The 17,514-nt window shown below is 31.7% G+C and overlaps 1 protein-coding gene across 3 annotated transcripts in view; it reads left to right on the top strand.

Annotated features, from left to right (window-relative positions):
* The window catches only part of LOC122634127 (monocarboxylate transporter 2-like), a 52,715-nt gene that overhangs the window by 17,053 nt on the left and 18,148 nt on the right, over positions 1 to 17,514 (top strand). The window contains exon 1 of one of the 3 annotated variants that reach the window (XM_043822740.1): positions 6,686 to 8,676. The exons of the other annotated variants lie outside the window; for them this stretch is intronic. Coding sequence (XP_043678675.1) covers positions 7,512 to 8,676 — 1,165 coding nt within the window. The 5' untranslated portion in view covers positions 6,686 to 7,511. Of the gene's footprint in view, positions 1 to 6,685; positions 8,677 to 17,514 lie in introns of those variants that run through there. 3 annotated transcript variants of the gene reach the window in all.

Raw genomic sequence — 17,514 nt, 5'->3', positions numbered from 1 at the left:
ATATAAGAAGAATTTTCTTAATTTCCTAAACACTGATATATTTAAGATAAGAAAGAAAAGAAGAAAAAAAAGAAGTTTAATATATAACCCCGAACATATTTTCCAAATCTTCGTAAGATGCAAATAGGTTAAACCCTAAGTCTATTTCAACGTGTAATACAATCTCCGTCGAAGGTAAAAAAAGAAAGATGCAGTCTCAAGAGTGAGCGTCGTTGGTGGCATAAATAAGGATTGGCAAGAAGGTCCAACTGCCTACGAGAAGTCGATGAGAGTGCAATGTCCGAGTATATGCGAGAGAAAGGCGTGGAAAAATCGAGCTCGTAGATCTCCTATTCGAGCGAGGCGCAACTCACGTCGTAACTTAATTGGTAAAACGAGTTCGATTTAAAACGGGCGTTAAATCGAATCCAGAGATTTCGACCCGAGATTGTCCCGTTGAATTCGAAACAGATTCAAGACGATTTCGATTACTTGAGAAATCACTAAGGATAAAAAGAGAGAGAGAGAGAGAGAGAGATGTAGAAACGTTTCTTCGATACTGACGAATTAAATTCTTTAAGAACAATTTCTTTCTTTTTTTTTTTTTTTTTGTTTTTTTTTTTTTTAATTAGGAAACTAAAATGATTTAATTTACCATGTTATTATATTTTATTTATTTGCAATCGATAGTAATTGAACAAATGAAAAGAGTTTGAAACGTGTCAGGTATATATTTATAAAAAGAAAAAATTAAAAATAACGCGTCAACTTACAGTGTTGAAAATAATGATTTTCTAAAACAAAAAAAAAAAAAGATAAAATTTTGAGCATATGTGAAAAGACTAAATGCGTTCTAACATGCAACCGGAAATTACCGAGTAACCGATATCACCAGGATTATCGTGCTTTCTAGCGTTCTAATCTCTTAACACATCGCAACACTAAAACTTGCTTATTCCATAATACAAACTCTCCTGGGTGAGCGCTATTTGGAAACTTGGAACATTTCATACGGGACAAGATATCTTGTATCGTATGAATAATTCTATTGGACGCGTAAATTCGATGATAAAACATCGTGAAAACAATTAATATCGGATTTAATAACATAAATAAGATGCGTTCGATGAAATAAAAACGTCATTTATATTGATTAATTTGATAGAAACGCTATATTATTATTTATTATTAGAATTTTATTAGTTATTAGAATTATTATTTATTAGAATTTTATTATTTAATATTTTTAATTTTATTATTTATTAGAATTATTATTAGAATTTTTCTTCATTTTATTATCATTTTATTGTCATATCAATCGTAATATCAATTTTAAAAGTGAAATCTCTAGGAAAATTCAAGATAATACCAGAAAAAGTTGATTGAACTTCGTTTCGGAATGAACTTTTCTAACTTGATCGACTCGATTCAATTCCAATGGAATTTAGATAAATTGTGATCGTGAGAATAATTTTGCGAAAATCGAGATTTAACGTTTATCTTCTTTGATATCCTTCTCAGCATCTTAGCATAGACCAAAATAAGCATTCCTTCGGATTTACCCTTTTCCATAATCCCTTCTTTTTCGACCACTCGATCGCATTATGGCGGGTAACATATGAGGCGAGACTTTTCGAGGATGGGATCGTCATATCGAAAGTACTTTAACACTTTTATGAAAGATATTCGTCATGTTTCCTACGACAGCTCGATTCCTTTCCTGTTTTATATCTTTCTCTTTCTCTCTTTCTTTCTCTCTCTTTGTTTCTCGATTTCTATGTTTTATTCAATAGATCTGTATTAAATAAAATAAGAAAATTTTACGATCGAATTTCACGAACGACGACTATCGACATAAATTACAGAGATTTATAGATTGTTAAACGTTACAAATCAAATTTCAATCAACTGCAACAAGACAAATAATAAAACTTTTAAGTCTACCACGAACGATATCGAATTCATTAATGTACAAACTAATTTACGAGACATTTCTGTATTATATATCTGAAACTATTTCGCAAAAGTAAAGTAAACTCGTAAAAGTGAATTTTATGATGAGAGAAGAGAGATTTTTTTTTTTTTTTTTTAAATATCTCATCAATTACTTCTTTAGATATAATAAAACTTTTTTTAAATGTTTCAGTTCGATGCTTTATGTTCTATTCTAAATAATCGAGTCATTAATGACAATTAGTGAATTTGTTAAAACTTATTTTACTTTTTACTTTATCAGATTTAAATTAAATTAGAAATTTTTCAACAACAGAGACATCTAATGCGACAAGAAAAAAGTTGATATCTAAATTCACAGTTTTGTTAAAAGTCGGTAAAGAAGAAGCTCTACGTTAGCGAGGATCTCGTCTCGTGAAAATCAATGAAGTTGTTAAGTTACCGACCTATCGTCGTTGAATAAAACTTTAAAGATACAAGTGATATAAGATTATATCAATCTGCATATTTCTCGAAATATTTTTATAATAAATTGTTGATATTATTATTTCGTATAAAATTCTGATAAATTCGGAGATATATACTTGTGATATCTATGAATCACCTCCATGAGTCATTCGTAAGTAAACGAAACTCTGATTCTTATCGATGAATTCTCCGCTGGTTTAGATTTCAATCAGCCTTTTCCGAATGCAATTTGGGTGTCACCAAATTGATAAATGCTGAAATGGCATGAAGGGTGTACTAACCCCGTCATTTGTTGATATGTTCCCTTTTCAAAACGGGCTTATCTTCAAATTGCATTCTTCGATAAATCTAAAAACATTTCCATTTTCGACGCAGTTGTTATATTTTTTTTTTTTTTTTTTTTTTTTTTTTTAACGAATGATATCTATATCCAACAATATTCTATGTATTTAAAAGTTGCTATTAAATTTTTCTTTTCTTTCTTTCTTCCTTTCTTTAAAACAAAAACCCTTGCTCGAATATACCAAAATTATTTCGATACATATCATACAAAATCATACTCTATGCTAATTTTTTAGGCAAAAGAAAAGGAAACAAAAACCATTTGCCTTCATTATCATTCATGACAGGGGTAATATTCCTATCGAAGATAAAGAATTTCTCGTAGGTTTTCCCCTAACAGGAATAATCAAAACTTTCTTGATAAATACGGTAAATATTGCTAAAGTTATCGAAAAATATGACGATATAAATAAGTTTTAACGTTGCCACGAGAAAATCTGTTAGGTAAACGAACGTTCGAATCTGAAATCTCGTATTCCATCGACGAAATTGAGAAAAATAAAAGAAGACAAAAGAGATAGAATAACGAAAAAAAAAAAAAAAGAAAAGAAAAAGAAAAGAATTTATTCTCCTTACGTTGGACAGTTCCAATCTTCAAAGCTTATCTACTATATTCTAAACATTTACTTCGATATATTTCTATAACGCAGACTATGTAAGTTATCCAACAATAAAGTAAAATACGATTAACCCTCCGACATGGAATCGTCGATTCTTTTCAAGAAGAGAGTTTTTAAACGTGATTCGAGTTCGTTCTTATTATCGTTATTGAGAGCAATGCACGATTCAATTTCTTGCTTGCGAATCGTGCATTCCTTTTAATGGAACTTTTCCTTTTACTCGAGTTCATTCGTTCTAAGAACTCATCGTATTTATAATTTCAATTACTTACAACGTGTCTACGAATTGAACGATTCAATGTTATACGGTATATTCGTAAAAAAAAAATTGCTGGATAATCCATAGTGTGTTTACAGAGTATTTAATCAATCTGATTGAAAAAAATTACTTGATTAATATTAGACAATTATTGAAATTTTCTTATTGACGAACTATTTCGTAGTCCTTTCCTGTTTATCGTTGGGTATGTCTTAATATGGTTTAACTGTGTTTGACTGTCTATCTATCTATCTGTCTGTCTGTTTGTCTGTCTGTCTGTCTATCTAGAATGTGTGTAACTCCCTAAATGGGAGTTAGTCTTTGAATGGCCAACTGTAAGAGAGAGGAGTACGGTTTTCTAGTATTTCATTCCGATCACGAGTTTACGTACGTATTACAAAGTTTTTGTCTTTTAAAAATTTTAACTTAAACAGCACGATGTAATTTTTTTTCTCATACTCTCTTTTTTTTTTTTTTTTTTTTTTCTTTTTTTTTATTGACACGACAAGTATTTTTGTCAGACAAACGAACGAATTACAATAAAACAAAGCAATAAATCGCGACGAGGACATTTATGAAACATTATCGATCAATGAAAAACAACCAAGCGCGAAACGCGCGATGGTAAATGATAAAAGAAAAAAGCAATAGAGAATAAAAGAAAACTTTCCTTTGTCTCGATCAATTCCTACGTTCATTTGGATACTTTTTCTAACGATTGTTTCGTCCGTTGTTAAGAAATACGAACGAACGATAAAACTAATGTTGGCGATCTTCCACGAATTTTCTTTTAGCAAGTCGCTATCTATTCGCCATTTAAAGAAAGAAAGAAAGAAAGAAAGAAACAACTTCTTTTTTTCCTCCAATCTATTTTACGTATCATTTATCGTTATTTTCTTTCTAAAAACTACCATTTCTTTTCTACTTTAGATAATGAAATTGTATCTTTGTTATATCTATCACTAAGAATATCTACTTCATGTCGAAATCAAGGGTCTTAACTCATCAACTTGATCATACCGTCTTTTAACGTAGTAATATCTGTCAGGTTGTTCTCCCTAAGAACAAACCGTAAAGGAATCATTTTACGTCAATCAAGGGATTCGTTTTATATCCCCCCCCCCCTTTCTCTCTCTCTCTCTTTCTCTCTTTATCTATCTATCTCTCTTTTTCTTATCGTAGACATTTAATATTAGTCGAAGAAATACGTCAACGTTAAAAGAAGAACAGTCTTTTTATTTTTGACTGAATATTTATGAGATCGTCCATTTGAAACAGTTCCAATTATATACACGTATCAGAGGTTATTAACAGGTTTTATATTATTCTATTTTACATAAATAATTATTCTTTAATTAAGATTGGAATACTCTTAAATTAAGATTACTCATAAATATGTAGATAATTTAGTATCTTCACTAAGAATAATATAAAAATATATTCAAGTTAATTTCTATAAATTATTCGATACAATCAATTGTCGGGGATTAAATTTAGATTATTAACGAGGTGTTAGATAATCGAATGATTTAAATATTAATTCGTAAATATACGTTCGTTATTAATACGATTTATTGGAAATAATAGAGTAGTTTAAAAATTCTACTCTTTAACAACTAACGTTGATTCGAGTATATTAATCTCGTAAAATTAACCAAGCGTTAGATGAAATGGGAAGATTTAAAGTTTGCAAACGTGAGAATTTGAATAGTCACTAAGAGAGTCACTAACGATTTGAATTCTTATTTCTCACTAGGTGATAAAGTCGCTCGAAAATACTCGAGAAACTTTAACGTATAATTATGTAGTATCTCGAAGGTCTCGTTTTAGATAAATCCAAGAGAGAAGACGGAATAAGATAAGGTCAGGTTTAAAGTTGAAATACTTACTATGATTTCGGAGTTAAGAGTTTGTTTAAATGTTTTAATTTCGTCTCCGATTTCCTCTTCTTTTTCTTCTTTTTTTTTTTCTTCTTCTTTTTTCTTTCAATCTGTCGATCCATTTCTTTCGCTTTACAAATTTGTTGAATCTTCAAGTGGATGCATTGAAGACGAATGTTTCGACACTTCGAATCCGACTTGATTCGAGTCTCTTCTTCTAAGCTTTACCTTCCAGCTTTTTCATGGATTTAATTTTTGAACGATAACTCTACTTCTTATTGAAAATCCTTGTATTCACGAAAACAGGAAGGAAGAAAGGAATTGAAATTTCTCACCTCGTTGAAAGTTTCATGAGCTTGGAAATCTTTCTTCCTTTTCGAATAATCTCGAATGGTCTCGAATAGTCAAACGAACAGGGATATTCAAGAAAATATTAATGTTAATAACGTGTCCTTCGAATTTTTTGGATCTTAGAGCGAAGTATCAAGTCGTGGTCATCTGTTGATACGAACGAGAAAATAGAAATGTTTTGTTACGGCGGTAAAAATAGATGATTAAAAATGTCTATGTTTCCTATCAATTTTTATTTTATTACTATTATTATTATCATTATTATTATCATCATCATACGAAGTATCATGTTTCCATTATTATTTATTAGTTGAGAATGGTATCAGTAAAGGTATTAATAAAACTTTTATTCGTATCACTTTACAACATTTTTTTCTCCATTATTACAAGTCATAGTATTTTACTTGCGAAAATATGAATCTTCATTTTTTTTTTTTCTTTTATTTTTCTTTTATTTCTTTTTACTTTCTTTTCTTAAATGCTACATCAATATTTGTCTATATTTCCAACCATTTGTCAATTACGTAGTAACATCGTGTACATGATTATAAAACGACTATAAAATGATCATAGAAGTTGTATTAATAATTCGATCGTAAGTAGTAATGATTATAAAAGTCATGTAACATCGTATAACATGATCGTAAAAGAGTTACGCGTATTAAATAAATTTTGCGATGTATTAGCACTCGCGTGGAGAGTTTGTTTGAAAAGAAAAGATCGACGAATAGAGAAAGAGACAGAGAGGACAAAAAAAAGTAGGTGGCAAAGAAGGAAGTAGAGCAACGTGGATATAGAAGGGAGAGACGAGAGACAGAAAAAGAGAGAGAGAGATGGATCAACACTGGATCGAGTTCGCCTATGGAGTCGAGAGCCGCAGCCGCGTTGAGTCTCGACTCGTGACGCTCTTCGCCATCGGCAGTTCGCGATCTGAGCGTGTCGCGCTCGGTCGTTCTCCTTTTCGTGTCTTCTCGGTAACTCCAGCATCCGCTGGACCACTACTAAACTATCCACCGATCTATTTCCATGTCTTCGATCATATCCACAATTTTTCATTCGAAAAAATTGTAAAAAAAAAAAAAACGAGAAAAAAGATAAACTGAATTCGAATAAGAAATTATTATCGATCTTGAAAAAAAAAAGAAAAAAGAAAAAGATTAGATAAACATGAATTAATCTGACTTAATGTTTTAATTTAGAACACGTATAAAAAAAAATATGTATATATATATATATAAATAAAAGTATGGTAATAAATAAATTGTATCGGTTCGATGTCGTGAAAAATAATAAATAATGAATTAAGAAGATATACAATCGATATCAAGAAAAGATCGTCTTCTCGTTCACTATTCGAAAGATAGATAGAGAGATAAAAAAAGAAAAAGAGAGAAAGAGATCTGAAGGATAGATCTTCTTTGGATCAAATTCAAAAACTCGTGGAAGTGGTTTGAAAGAACGGAGAAAGAGACGTATCGTTTCGTAGAAAGGAAATGGAAGATTCAGAGGAAGAGGAAGATAAAGAACGACGAAGAAGAAGAAAAAGAAAAAAAAGAAAAAGAAGAAGAAGAAGGAGATGTAAAAGACGAGGAGGAAAGTGGTAAAAAGTAAGTTAAAGAATAACGATAGAAATAAATCAAGAAGGACGATATAAACAAGATGGCAGCTTCGCGAGTCGATTCGAATCTTGAAATGGATAATGAAGGAACTTTGACCTTTCCAAGGGAAAGTAATTACGATGACAATGAGAAAGAATCGAAACGTGATTCTTTTGGTGAAGTTAACGACAAGAGAATAGCTGAGGACGATAGGGAGAAAGTTCAGTTATCGAATTGTAACAACTCCGAAAGAATTCGAAAAGTTTCGAAGGTGAAGGAACGTGAAGGAAGGGATAAGAAGGATGAGATTCCTGATGGCGAGAAGTTAAAGGGCTGTGGAAAAAATTTACTCGAGGCTGATGGAAGATCATCGAAATTCCAACGGCAGGTTCGTGGTTTACGAAAGCAAGCAAGAATAGTAACGACGGCAACCATAGAAGACAGAACGATAAATGACAGATCGATCAATGGTAACGATCGAGTAAAGAATCTCGAAATTCAGGATTCAACTGAGCGTTCTGTTAAAGAGAGAAATCTGATAGGGAGGAAAGTGGAGAATCATCGAACGTTGAAAGAATCTACTCAAGAAAGGATCAACGTGAAAGAATCTTCTATGAGGAGTCGAGTTTCGCCTGTTAAAAGAAGGAAATCTCAGATCGATAAAGATATCGAATCTCATCCTGCTTTATTTTCTTCTACATCATCTTCTTCCTATTCGGATAAAGAAAGGAGGAATATAAAGAAATGTAAAAATTGTGGTGAGCAACATTACCCTTATGGTCGATACTCGTATCTTAATAAATATTCGACTTATTTCGAGGGTGATTTAGGTGCTTACGAAAGGCACGAAACTTCGGCGAAAGTTATCTTAGCTAATGCTGGTCCAGTTCGTGGTCCTGATTCAAGATTAGAGACACCGGTAACATCTTTGCTGTATCGTAGCAGATCACTCCCAAGATTGTCCGTTCACGACAGCGGTGTCGGATGCAGTGCTAATGAACAGACAGTACCTGGTCCAGGTCAACATGGTACGAAACAGCTGGTAGCCGATTTGAGACAGCTGTTGACGTTGAAGCAACATTACTATCCAGAAGGTGGTTGGGGTTGGCTCGTCATACTAGTAGGAATGTTCGTCCAGATTCTCTCCCATGGGACACAGGGTGCTGTTGGTGTATTTGTTCAGCATGTAGCCAATCGATTTGGTCATCACGTTTATCTTGAGTCAGGTTAGTCGATCTGATCTATACTTTTTTTTTTTTTTTTTTATTGAAACTAAGAAAAATGGATAAGATGGTTACTTCTTTAGATATGTTGGAAATGAAAATTAAAAGACGTTAACATAATTTGATCCATAGCTCAACATAGTTCCTTCGTTAGCTGTCTCTCCGAAAGGAATAAAAATATACAGCTGCTGGTTGCGTTAGATATTAGAAAATAGAAACGATATAATTAGAAAACCTTCTTAAGTAACGGCTTGAGCGGTCAGGATTAAAACATCATTAATCAGTATGTCTGATGATATATGTCGTATAGATCGTTCGAATGTAACTTTATAACAACTATAAAAGGGTACATAGAAAAGTTGAACGAAAATATTCTTATACGGTGTCCGATAAATCGCATAAATTTTTGTTGGATATATGTGAAATACACTTTCCATTACGAATATTCACGAAAAGCATCCAATTTCGTTCTCATAAATTATATATAGTACTTCGTTATGTACTTTTTTACGAATTCGATCGTGTTACCAGTTGCGTAATGCCATCGATGAACGAAACATGATTTTTCAGGCTCGTCAAGCTACTTTTTCTGCTAGCAGGAAAGAGAACGAACGTATAGTACGTGATCGTCATTAGACGAATCGATTCACTAGTCTAAATGCCCGAAGCAAGACAAAATTTTTTTTTTTCTTTCTTTTTATTTTTAATTGATAATTACCATCGAATATTTTCCCATAATCAGAAATTTGTTGTATTGGTAAAATTAAAAGTTGTCACTTGGTATCGTGTGAGGGTTTAACACGTTCTCTTTTTCTTTTTTTTCTTTTTTTCTTTTCTTTTCTTTTTCTTCTCTCGACTACTTTGTTATAATTTCGTCACAGAGAGAAAAAAAAGGGGGAAAAAAGGAAAAACGTTTAATCGTGTTTTGGCCAACGGCCAAAAGTCGCAAAAGTCTCACCGAGTATCCTTACATCTGTCCACCGTTGCTAACAAACGTACATCCGAATTAAATTCATTAACACCCGAAATTCTCTAACTAGTTTCGTTCTCAACTAAACAAAGACAAATTAATGACTATGAAATTACTTTCTAGCTTTGTGTTAATTAAACGCGTATTAAAGAGACATTTGTGTATTTTACAGGACGAATGAACGTAATTAAAAAAATTGTTAAGAAATAAAATCGTGTGCGATGCATATAGAAGAAAAAAAAAAAAAGAAAGAAAGAAAGAAAGAAAGAAAAATAGAAAAAAGAAGAGACGAAATGATTTTTTTAAATTATTACAACTTTTTATTGTAAGTATTTAAGTGTTTTAAAATTCTTTTTACTACTTCACTCGACTCACATCTTTATATACTTACGCACACGTAAAGAAACATATCGAATTTAATCCCATCTCCGCTCGATTATTATCCTTTCCAATAGGATGCATTAAAAAAAGTAGGCGATCTGACAGGTAGAAAATCGCACGATTAATGTTTAGACACAGTTGGTAAGATCGAACGAAACCGTTAGTTTTTTGTCGATCGATCGAAGCAATCTCCGAATTAAAAAATGAGATCGGTCTATGCTTGTTTCGTTCTTTTTTATGTTTATTTTTTTTTTTCCTCTTTTTTTTCAATCGAACACGTACAACAGAATCAATCGCATCGGCTTCGCTTTAGAAAAATGGGAGTACGTTCGATCGGCTTACACGAGCATCGAAAATTGCTTTCTCATGGCACGTAGGTAGATAGAATAAACAATACAGTTATTGAGAGTTATATATATATTTGTATGTATGTATGTATGTATGTATGTATGTATGTATGTATGTATGTATGTATGTATGTATGTATGTATGTATGTACGAGTAATTAGCTGTTTGTTCAAATTAAAAAAATTTAAGATATTCTGTTATTCTTTCTTTTCTTTTTTGCTATAAAGACGTACTTGATTTATTCAATATTAAATTTATTCATTTTTACTGTTTTAGATAATATTATTATCATCATAAAAAATAAAAATATTAAATTCTCTAAACGAAAAGATATACGTATATAATAACAAACCACAATATAATAGAATTCGATTAATAATTCTAATTATTTTTATTCGACTTATCACGTCGTAAGTAATTTCTTTATTTTACTAAAGCAATCATAAAAACAGAACGAACGAGTTATCGTTCAGTCGTAAATTTAATTAAATATTTATTAATCGTATATGGTTTGTTTTTGAGATACTGAAACAATCAATTATTAATAATACGAACAATAATCAATAACCTTTTCCATATATTTACGATCTTTTGTAAGACGTTTTCTTATTTTTTAAAAGTACATATATGAAAGAAAGAAATGTGACGAGAATAGTCGAATGGAAAGCGTGCATCGTGACGTGTGTCTATAACAGCAAGAAAGAACGTGCTCGTTCACCGTAATAATCCTTTCCGAGAGAGAAAGAAAGAAAGAAAAAAAGAGAGAAAGGACATCTTGCGAGAAAGGACAACGCGCATCGTCGCTTCCGTATTTCCCGCCTTTTCACGTGGCCCAGTTATCCTCTCGTACGGAAGTTCTTGCAAGCATTGTTCCAAATAAAGATAAAATGTTTTTTAGCACGAATAGAAAACGAGAAACAAACGTTTAAACATTTCTCTGTTCTTTCTTTATTTATTTAATATAAAAAAAAATAAAAAAAAAACAACTAGGTGCAACGGAAAGAAAAAAGAGGAAACCGCCACGCAAAATGATGGAAAATTTTGCTTTCATTAATTTTTACGATGATTTGTTTCTTTTTTTTTTTTTTTTTTTCTTTTCTTCTTTTTCATTTTCTCAAAAACGAATATTTAACGCGTCTTACACCCCCTCTGGATCGAGCAATCTAAAAGGATATAAATCGAGCCGCGTAATGTTCCATTCAGAGCGCGAGTAATTACCCGGGAAACTTAATGGTCGTTTCATCTTTTTTCCCTCTCTTCTTAGAAAATATTTTTGGTCGGTAAAACGGCTTTAAAGGTTAATCCGTAGAAATTACGAACTCGTGAAAAACTTTTCGAAATCGTTTACCACGAAGCGTGTTAGTTCGTACGAGAGTTTGTATAGCGTATTCATTCGATAACATTCGAATGCGATTGCCTCAACGAGACAAATATGTACTTACTTTCTTCGAATTTCTCCTCTCGAGGATACTTCTAGTTCGAGTCGAATAAAATGTAACTAATAATAGGCGAATTAACTTACGTCATTCCGTGACATCTCGTTTGCGTATCGACAGGTGCAAGATTGTTTCTTAAAGTGAAAATAATAAAAAAATAAAAATAAAAGTAAAAAATTAAAAAATACAAAATACAAAAAAAAAAAAAATAATGATTTAGACACACCCCGATCGTAGGTGTTAGTTTGCAAGATCGATGACTCGTTGAACGATCGCGCTCGAATAAAAATGATATCTATAGATATGAATATGCTAATCATCGTCGTATATCATAAACTAAATTTAATTTACGTTTAACTACTACGAAATTCGATGATACGATATGGCACACACACTAGTTACGAATAAAAATGATTAGAACGAATTATTTATCGACTTAAGATCGTATAAGACCGATCGTTCTGTAGTACTTAACCTTTTCGATATATCGAAGAGATATGATATAAGAGACATGTTTCGAAGTATAGTGAGAACACAGCTTCCAGCTTTCGAAGTTATCTCTCCAAATATCTTTTCTCTCTCTCTCTCTCTCTCTCTCTATATATATATATATATATATATATATATATATATATATATATATATATATATATATATCTGTCTCTCCTTATGTTATCTATAAATTTCGATTGTATTAAGAACAGGATGAAAAGATCTCGACTACTGACTCACAGACTCACAATGTAACTCCTATATACCTTGTATAAGTCTTTTCTCTTTTTCTCTCTTGCTCTCTCCTCGTCTGTCTCTTCCTTTCTTATTCTCTTACTGTGTGTCGGACAATCAACCGTGACCTACATTTACCTAAGTCACAAAGCATCGCGTCACTATGGGTACTCAGTAACAACTTGCAACATTTCAACCAGTCCGAGACCATTTTTCTTAAGAACGAAACGATTTTCATTCTCTTATTTAGTCTTCTACAATTCTGACGAAACTCGATAAATTCTCTTTCTCTCTCTCTCTTTCTGTTTCTGTCTCTGTCTCTTTCGAGAATCTTTATTATTAAATATTTAAGCTTTTAAGGAGGGTATAAAAGACAGACGACTATAAAATATATTCTATTATTTTAACTCGTTCGCTTAATAAACAAATGAAATCTTGACAAGCTTGAGATTAAAAGATTTTTCAAAGATCCGATCAGATTCGATCCGATCTATCATCGAATGTATTACGTAGAACGTAGCCGAAAGTATTTGAATATATTTCTTGTCTGCAATATTAAATAAAAAGATTTTGGATACGATGAAATGAAATGAAATGAATCTCTAGACTCCTATCGCGAACGAAGTAAAATCGCAAACGTCGACCATATTCTGAAGATCCAATTTTAAGGGAAAGAAAAAAGAATAGAAGAGAAAGAAAGAAAGAGAGAGAGAGAGAGAGAGAGAGAGAAGCTCTTTTGCTAGGCGCCATTCTTCCGAGGGAAAGTCATCGGATAAGAGAATCACGAAACACGCGTGGTATACTCTTTCCTCGAGTAAAAATGCAAAAAGGAATTGCTATGCGTAAACTTAAAAAAAAAAAAGAAAAGAAAAAGAAAAAAACAAGGAAAATAGAGAGAAAAAAAAAATAGAAAAAAGAAGAAGAAGAAGAAGATTGTTGTCTACGCACTACGGAAGAGAAAGAGCGAACGATAAAAAGAAAAAGAAAAAAAAAAGAAGGAAAAGGAAGTTTCGAAACCCCGTGGTGAACGAAAGCCGTTTCGAGTGCTTTTACTGTTAAAGGATTCGCGAAGGACATCGCGAAAAAGGGAACGTTTGGTGTGTCCTATCGAGCCGACTAGACGCCTCGAAACTTTCTTTCCCTGACGAGAGGATTATTGTACCTCTTGTGTAGATAAAAAGTAAGAGAAGAAAAGAAAAAAGAAAGAAAGAAAGAGATAGGAAGGAAGAGAGAGAGAGAGAGAGAAGGAGAGAGAGGTGGGGGATGAGATAGGAGTGGGGGAAGGTCTAAAGATCTTTTTGCGAGAGAAAGGAAGATTCTCTTAGGTAAGAGGATTGTGGGTATCAACGTCGATGCGAACACAGCTGTGTCACGAACGTTAACAACCGGATACACGAAGTCGTCGGGATCTTTTCGAAGAATCTAAAAGTCTCGCAAAGACAACCCCTTATGTTAGTACAGATAGAAAGACAAACATGATCTTTCTTTATCAACCATTTGAATCTATCTTTTCTCTTATATCTTTCTTTTTTCTTTTATTTTTTTCTCGATAAAAGAGAATCTAAAAAGCTCTAGTTGGTTCTCTATCTTTTCTCTCGTCCTTCAACTCCCCTCCCACTCTCCATCTTCAACCCCCATTTGTGTTTAAACCGCCGGCAGGAACGTTGTTAGTTTGTATGGGTTTGTAAGGGGATCATTCTTTTTTTATTTTTATTTTTCTTTTTTTTTTTTTTTATAGAGTGAAAACTTACAGTCGTTAAATAAGGCATATTGAAAATTTGGATGCTTGTACATTAGTTGTTTAGCTGTGAGAAATGTAGAGATTGAAAATAGAAAATTTGCAAATCTGATCAAATGTAATTATATAATGTTGTACAAAAAAATATATATATACAGACAGAGAGAGAGAAAGAGAGAAAAGAAAGATATGTTGTCACTTAGAAAAAACGAGCTATAACAATAAACCAACCTTTAAAGACGCTAGCGTGAAAAGTTTAATTAGATTAGAGAACGCTCTTAGATCTAGATCTTCATGAACGTCACAATAATATTTACTTTTAATCCTTTCTCTTCGAGTAAATGGAATTTGACAATAAACTTGAATACGACATTACGGTTATAAACTAGAGAGAGGATCTTAGAGAGGAAAGGAAAAAGGATAAAGAAAAGAAAATTACTAAAATAGAAATATGAATAAAGTTTCGGATGTGCGACAAAGATCGATAGTTTTAGCAGCTATATCTGGAAAAAGAACGTGTTTACGTGCTCTCTTGGCTCTCGTCTCTCCTATAAAGTTGACTTCGTTACGATCGGCAAACGTAAGTTGTACGCCCGTGTATATGCACGCCTTGCATCGAAACCTATAGATCTCGCTTTTACGTCGTTTCTTCTCTACATCGATCTCCCTAGTGCTTTTACATCGTATATTTGTGGCTACCTAAAAGCCATTCCACCAAGCGTTTTCTCTTAGAAGAATTCTCTTAGTAACTTTATTATATCGTGATCCGATAAATCATCAAAAATTTTCGGTACGATCGTAACATTAAATATCTTATACAGAGTGATTCGTTTAATTAAATCGTTAAAAGCATTTATATAAAAATTATAAATCAACAAATAACTATAGGAGAATAAATAAATATTCATTATTGTCAAGATGTTTATTTAAAAATTATTAGCTCGACTTATCAGCGTTATCGTCAGACGATTAAATATAATATATTCTATTTAAATTATTATAAATATACTTGAAAATATGTATATCATTATTAACAACTTTCAATAATCTCAAATTTAAATAGTGCAAAAGTAATAATCTTGAAAAATGTAGATATTTAAAATCGAATTATTTATGGATCATTTTCTATATAATTTTTCGAATAATAAAATACACGCTAAAGCATACCTAATGATCGATATTATACGAATGAAATATAGAGAATTTAATTTTTCGTTGAATTAAACTCGGCAAAAAGGAAATGATTTTATTAACGATCTCCGGTAAATCCAGTCCATGGATTTCTAAAGTCAACGAATTGTTCTTGGAAATGTTCCAGAGATGATTCTCCCGGTTGGTTTCGATATAACGACGAGAAAACCCAATAGAATTTATTCTCGATCGTTCTCCCTCAAATTCTGAAAACGCGTGGAAATTGTAATCGAAAGACGCTAAAAAGTATCGTTAGGGTAATTTTGCGTATAATAATAGAAAATAGTAACCTATTGGATTCCACGAATATAGCGTAAAAAAAAGAAGAAAAGAAAAGAAACAACTTTTTCTTTTTCTCTTTCTCTAACGCAATAACCGTCTACTTTACTATCGTCGGCAGTACTATGAACGTCTAACAACCACCGAGTAAGCCTTCGTAAATCTGTCTAATCGCGATCGAGCATGGTTTCCTTCAATAGAAAATATCTAAGAGTTTCCTCGTAACACCGATATATCTATCTAACGTTTCTAATAATGTCAAGAAACCAAATCGTATATAATCGATTTTTTTCTTCCATATTAGAAACTTAAACAATCGATATAAAACTATCTTACAATCGAATAAATGATTCGATGTAAGTATTTATAAAAAATATTATTAACGTTCCAATGGACGATTTATTTATTGTAAAAATTGTAAAAAGTGCAAAATAACGACACGATCATATTATAGTAATTTCTTTTCTTTACGAAATTTGATAAAAGAAATATATTAAATACATTCATATGTCATCATTCCGAATCATATATCGTACTTTTAAAGGTTACAAATCTTCGTTTTTCATTGTGTTTTTTTTTTTAACTTTTCTTTTTAATTTTTGGTTAATCCTTTTTATATTACATTTATTTTTTTTTTTTTTTTTAAATATTTTTTCCCTCTTTTTTCTGTTTTTTTTTTCTTCTTCTTCTTTGGACGTTTTTCTTATCTGCTTTGGTTTTTCTTATTTCAGTTTAAAGTTTATTATATGTCTCTTTTAAGTATGTGCCATAAATGGTGGGTGTCGTTCAATAACCGTCCTACCATACTTATCCACTTTATATCTCAAGTAGTGGAGTATATCTTTTCGTTTCGTTGCACCGTCAAGAATCTTATATAAACGACGTAGCTGAAGCTGAAAGAGCACTTTTCGCGTCACCTTAATTTCGTTTAGGTAACGCACACGTGCGGTAAGGTACTCTCATAATTGCGGCGCTAATTGATTTCAGGATACGGCGCGAAGGTAATTACGTTTTAAAGAGAATCGTATTAACCAGACACACCGTGTAATTTCACGAACCTGTAACGAAAAGTATTTAGTAAACTTGATATTTCGAAATTATTGTAACAAGTATCCTAAAAAAAAGAAAAAAGTAATCAATTGACAATGTTAATAATGGCATTGTATCACTCTTTACATTTCGTGATTTAAAATATTAATCTATATGATTATAAAATAATAATAATAAATCAATATAATAAATAATAAAAATAATCCGATACGAACGTAAATAAAATATGCAATTTTTTCGTCAAATTAATACTTTTCGTCAAATAAAAATGAACATACGTATGTATATTAGGGATTATTAAAAATTGAATTATTAATGATTATAAAATATGATTATTAATTATAAAATAAATTATTTAGGGATTAAAAAAGAAATTCTTAGAATCCTGTCGATAAAATAAATCCTTTTGTAAGAGGACTTCGTTCTCAAAAGAAAGAAATGATACTTAGAAATGGTTGTTCGACGTCAAATAAAAAGATATAAAGAAAAGAAAATCACAGGAAGGACTTACTCAATCGGTTGTAATTTATGAGGAAAGGAAATACAGACAATGGAGTCGACGATACTCGAACGAGTTGGTTGTGTAGTACATACTACATATCCTTTCAACGATCCAACGATCCATGGATCTCGCACAGGTATGCGCATCTCCCGAGGGCACGAAAGGAAAAAAACGATTTGTCAAGCGCACGAACGTTAGCTTCGATCATTAGGGCGCCATA

The sequence above is a fragment of the Vespula pensylvanica genome, chromosome 14, assembly GCF_014466175.1.
Source record: "Vespula pensylvanica isolate Volc-1 chromosome 14, ASM1446617v1, whole genome shotgun sequence".
Lineage (NCBI taxonomy): Eukaryota > Metazoa > Arthropoda > Insecta > Hymenoptera > Vespidae > Vespula > Vespula pensylvanica.
Note: the sequence above shows the minus strand (reverse complement) of the source record. Positions and strands in the feature narration are given on the sequence as shown.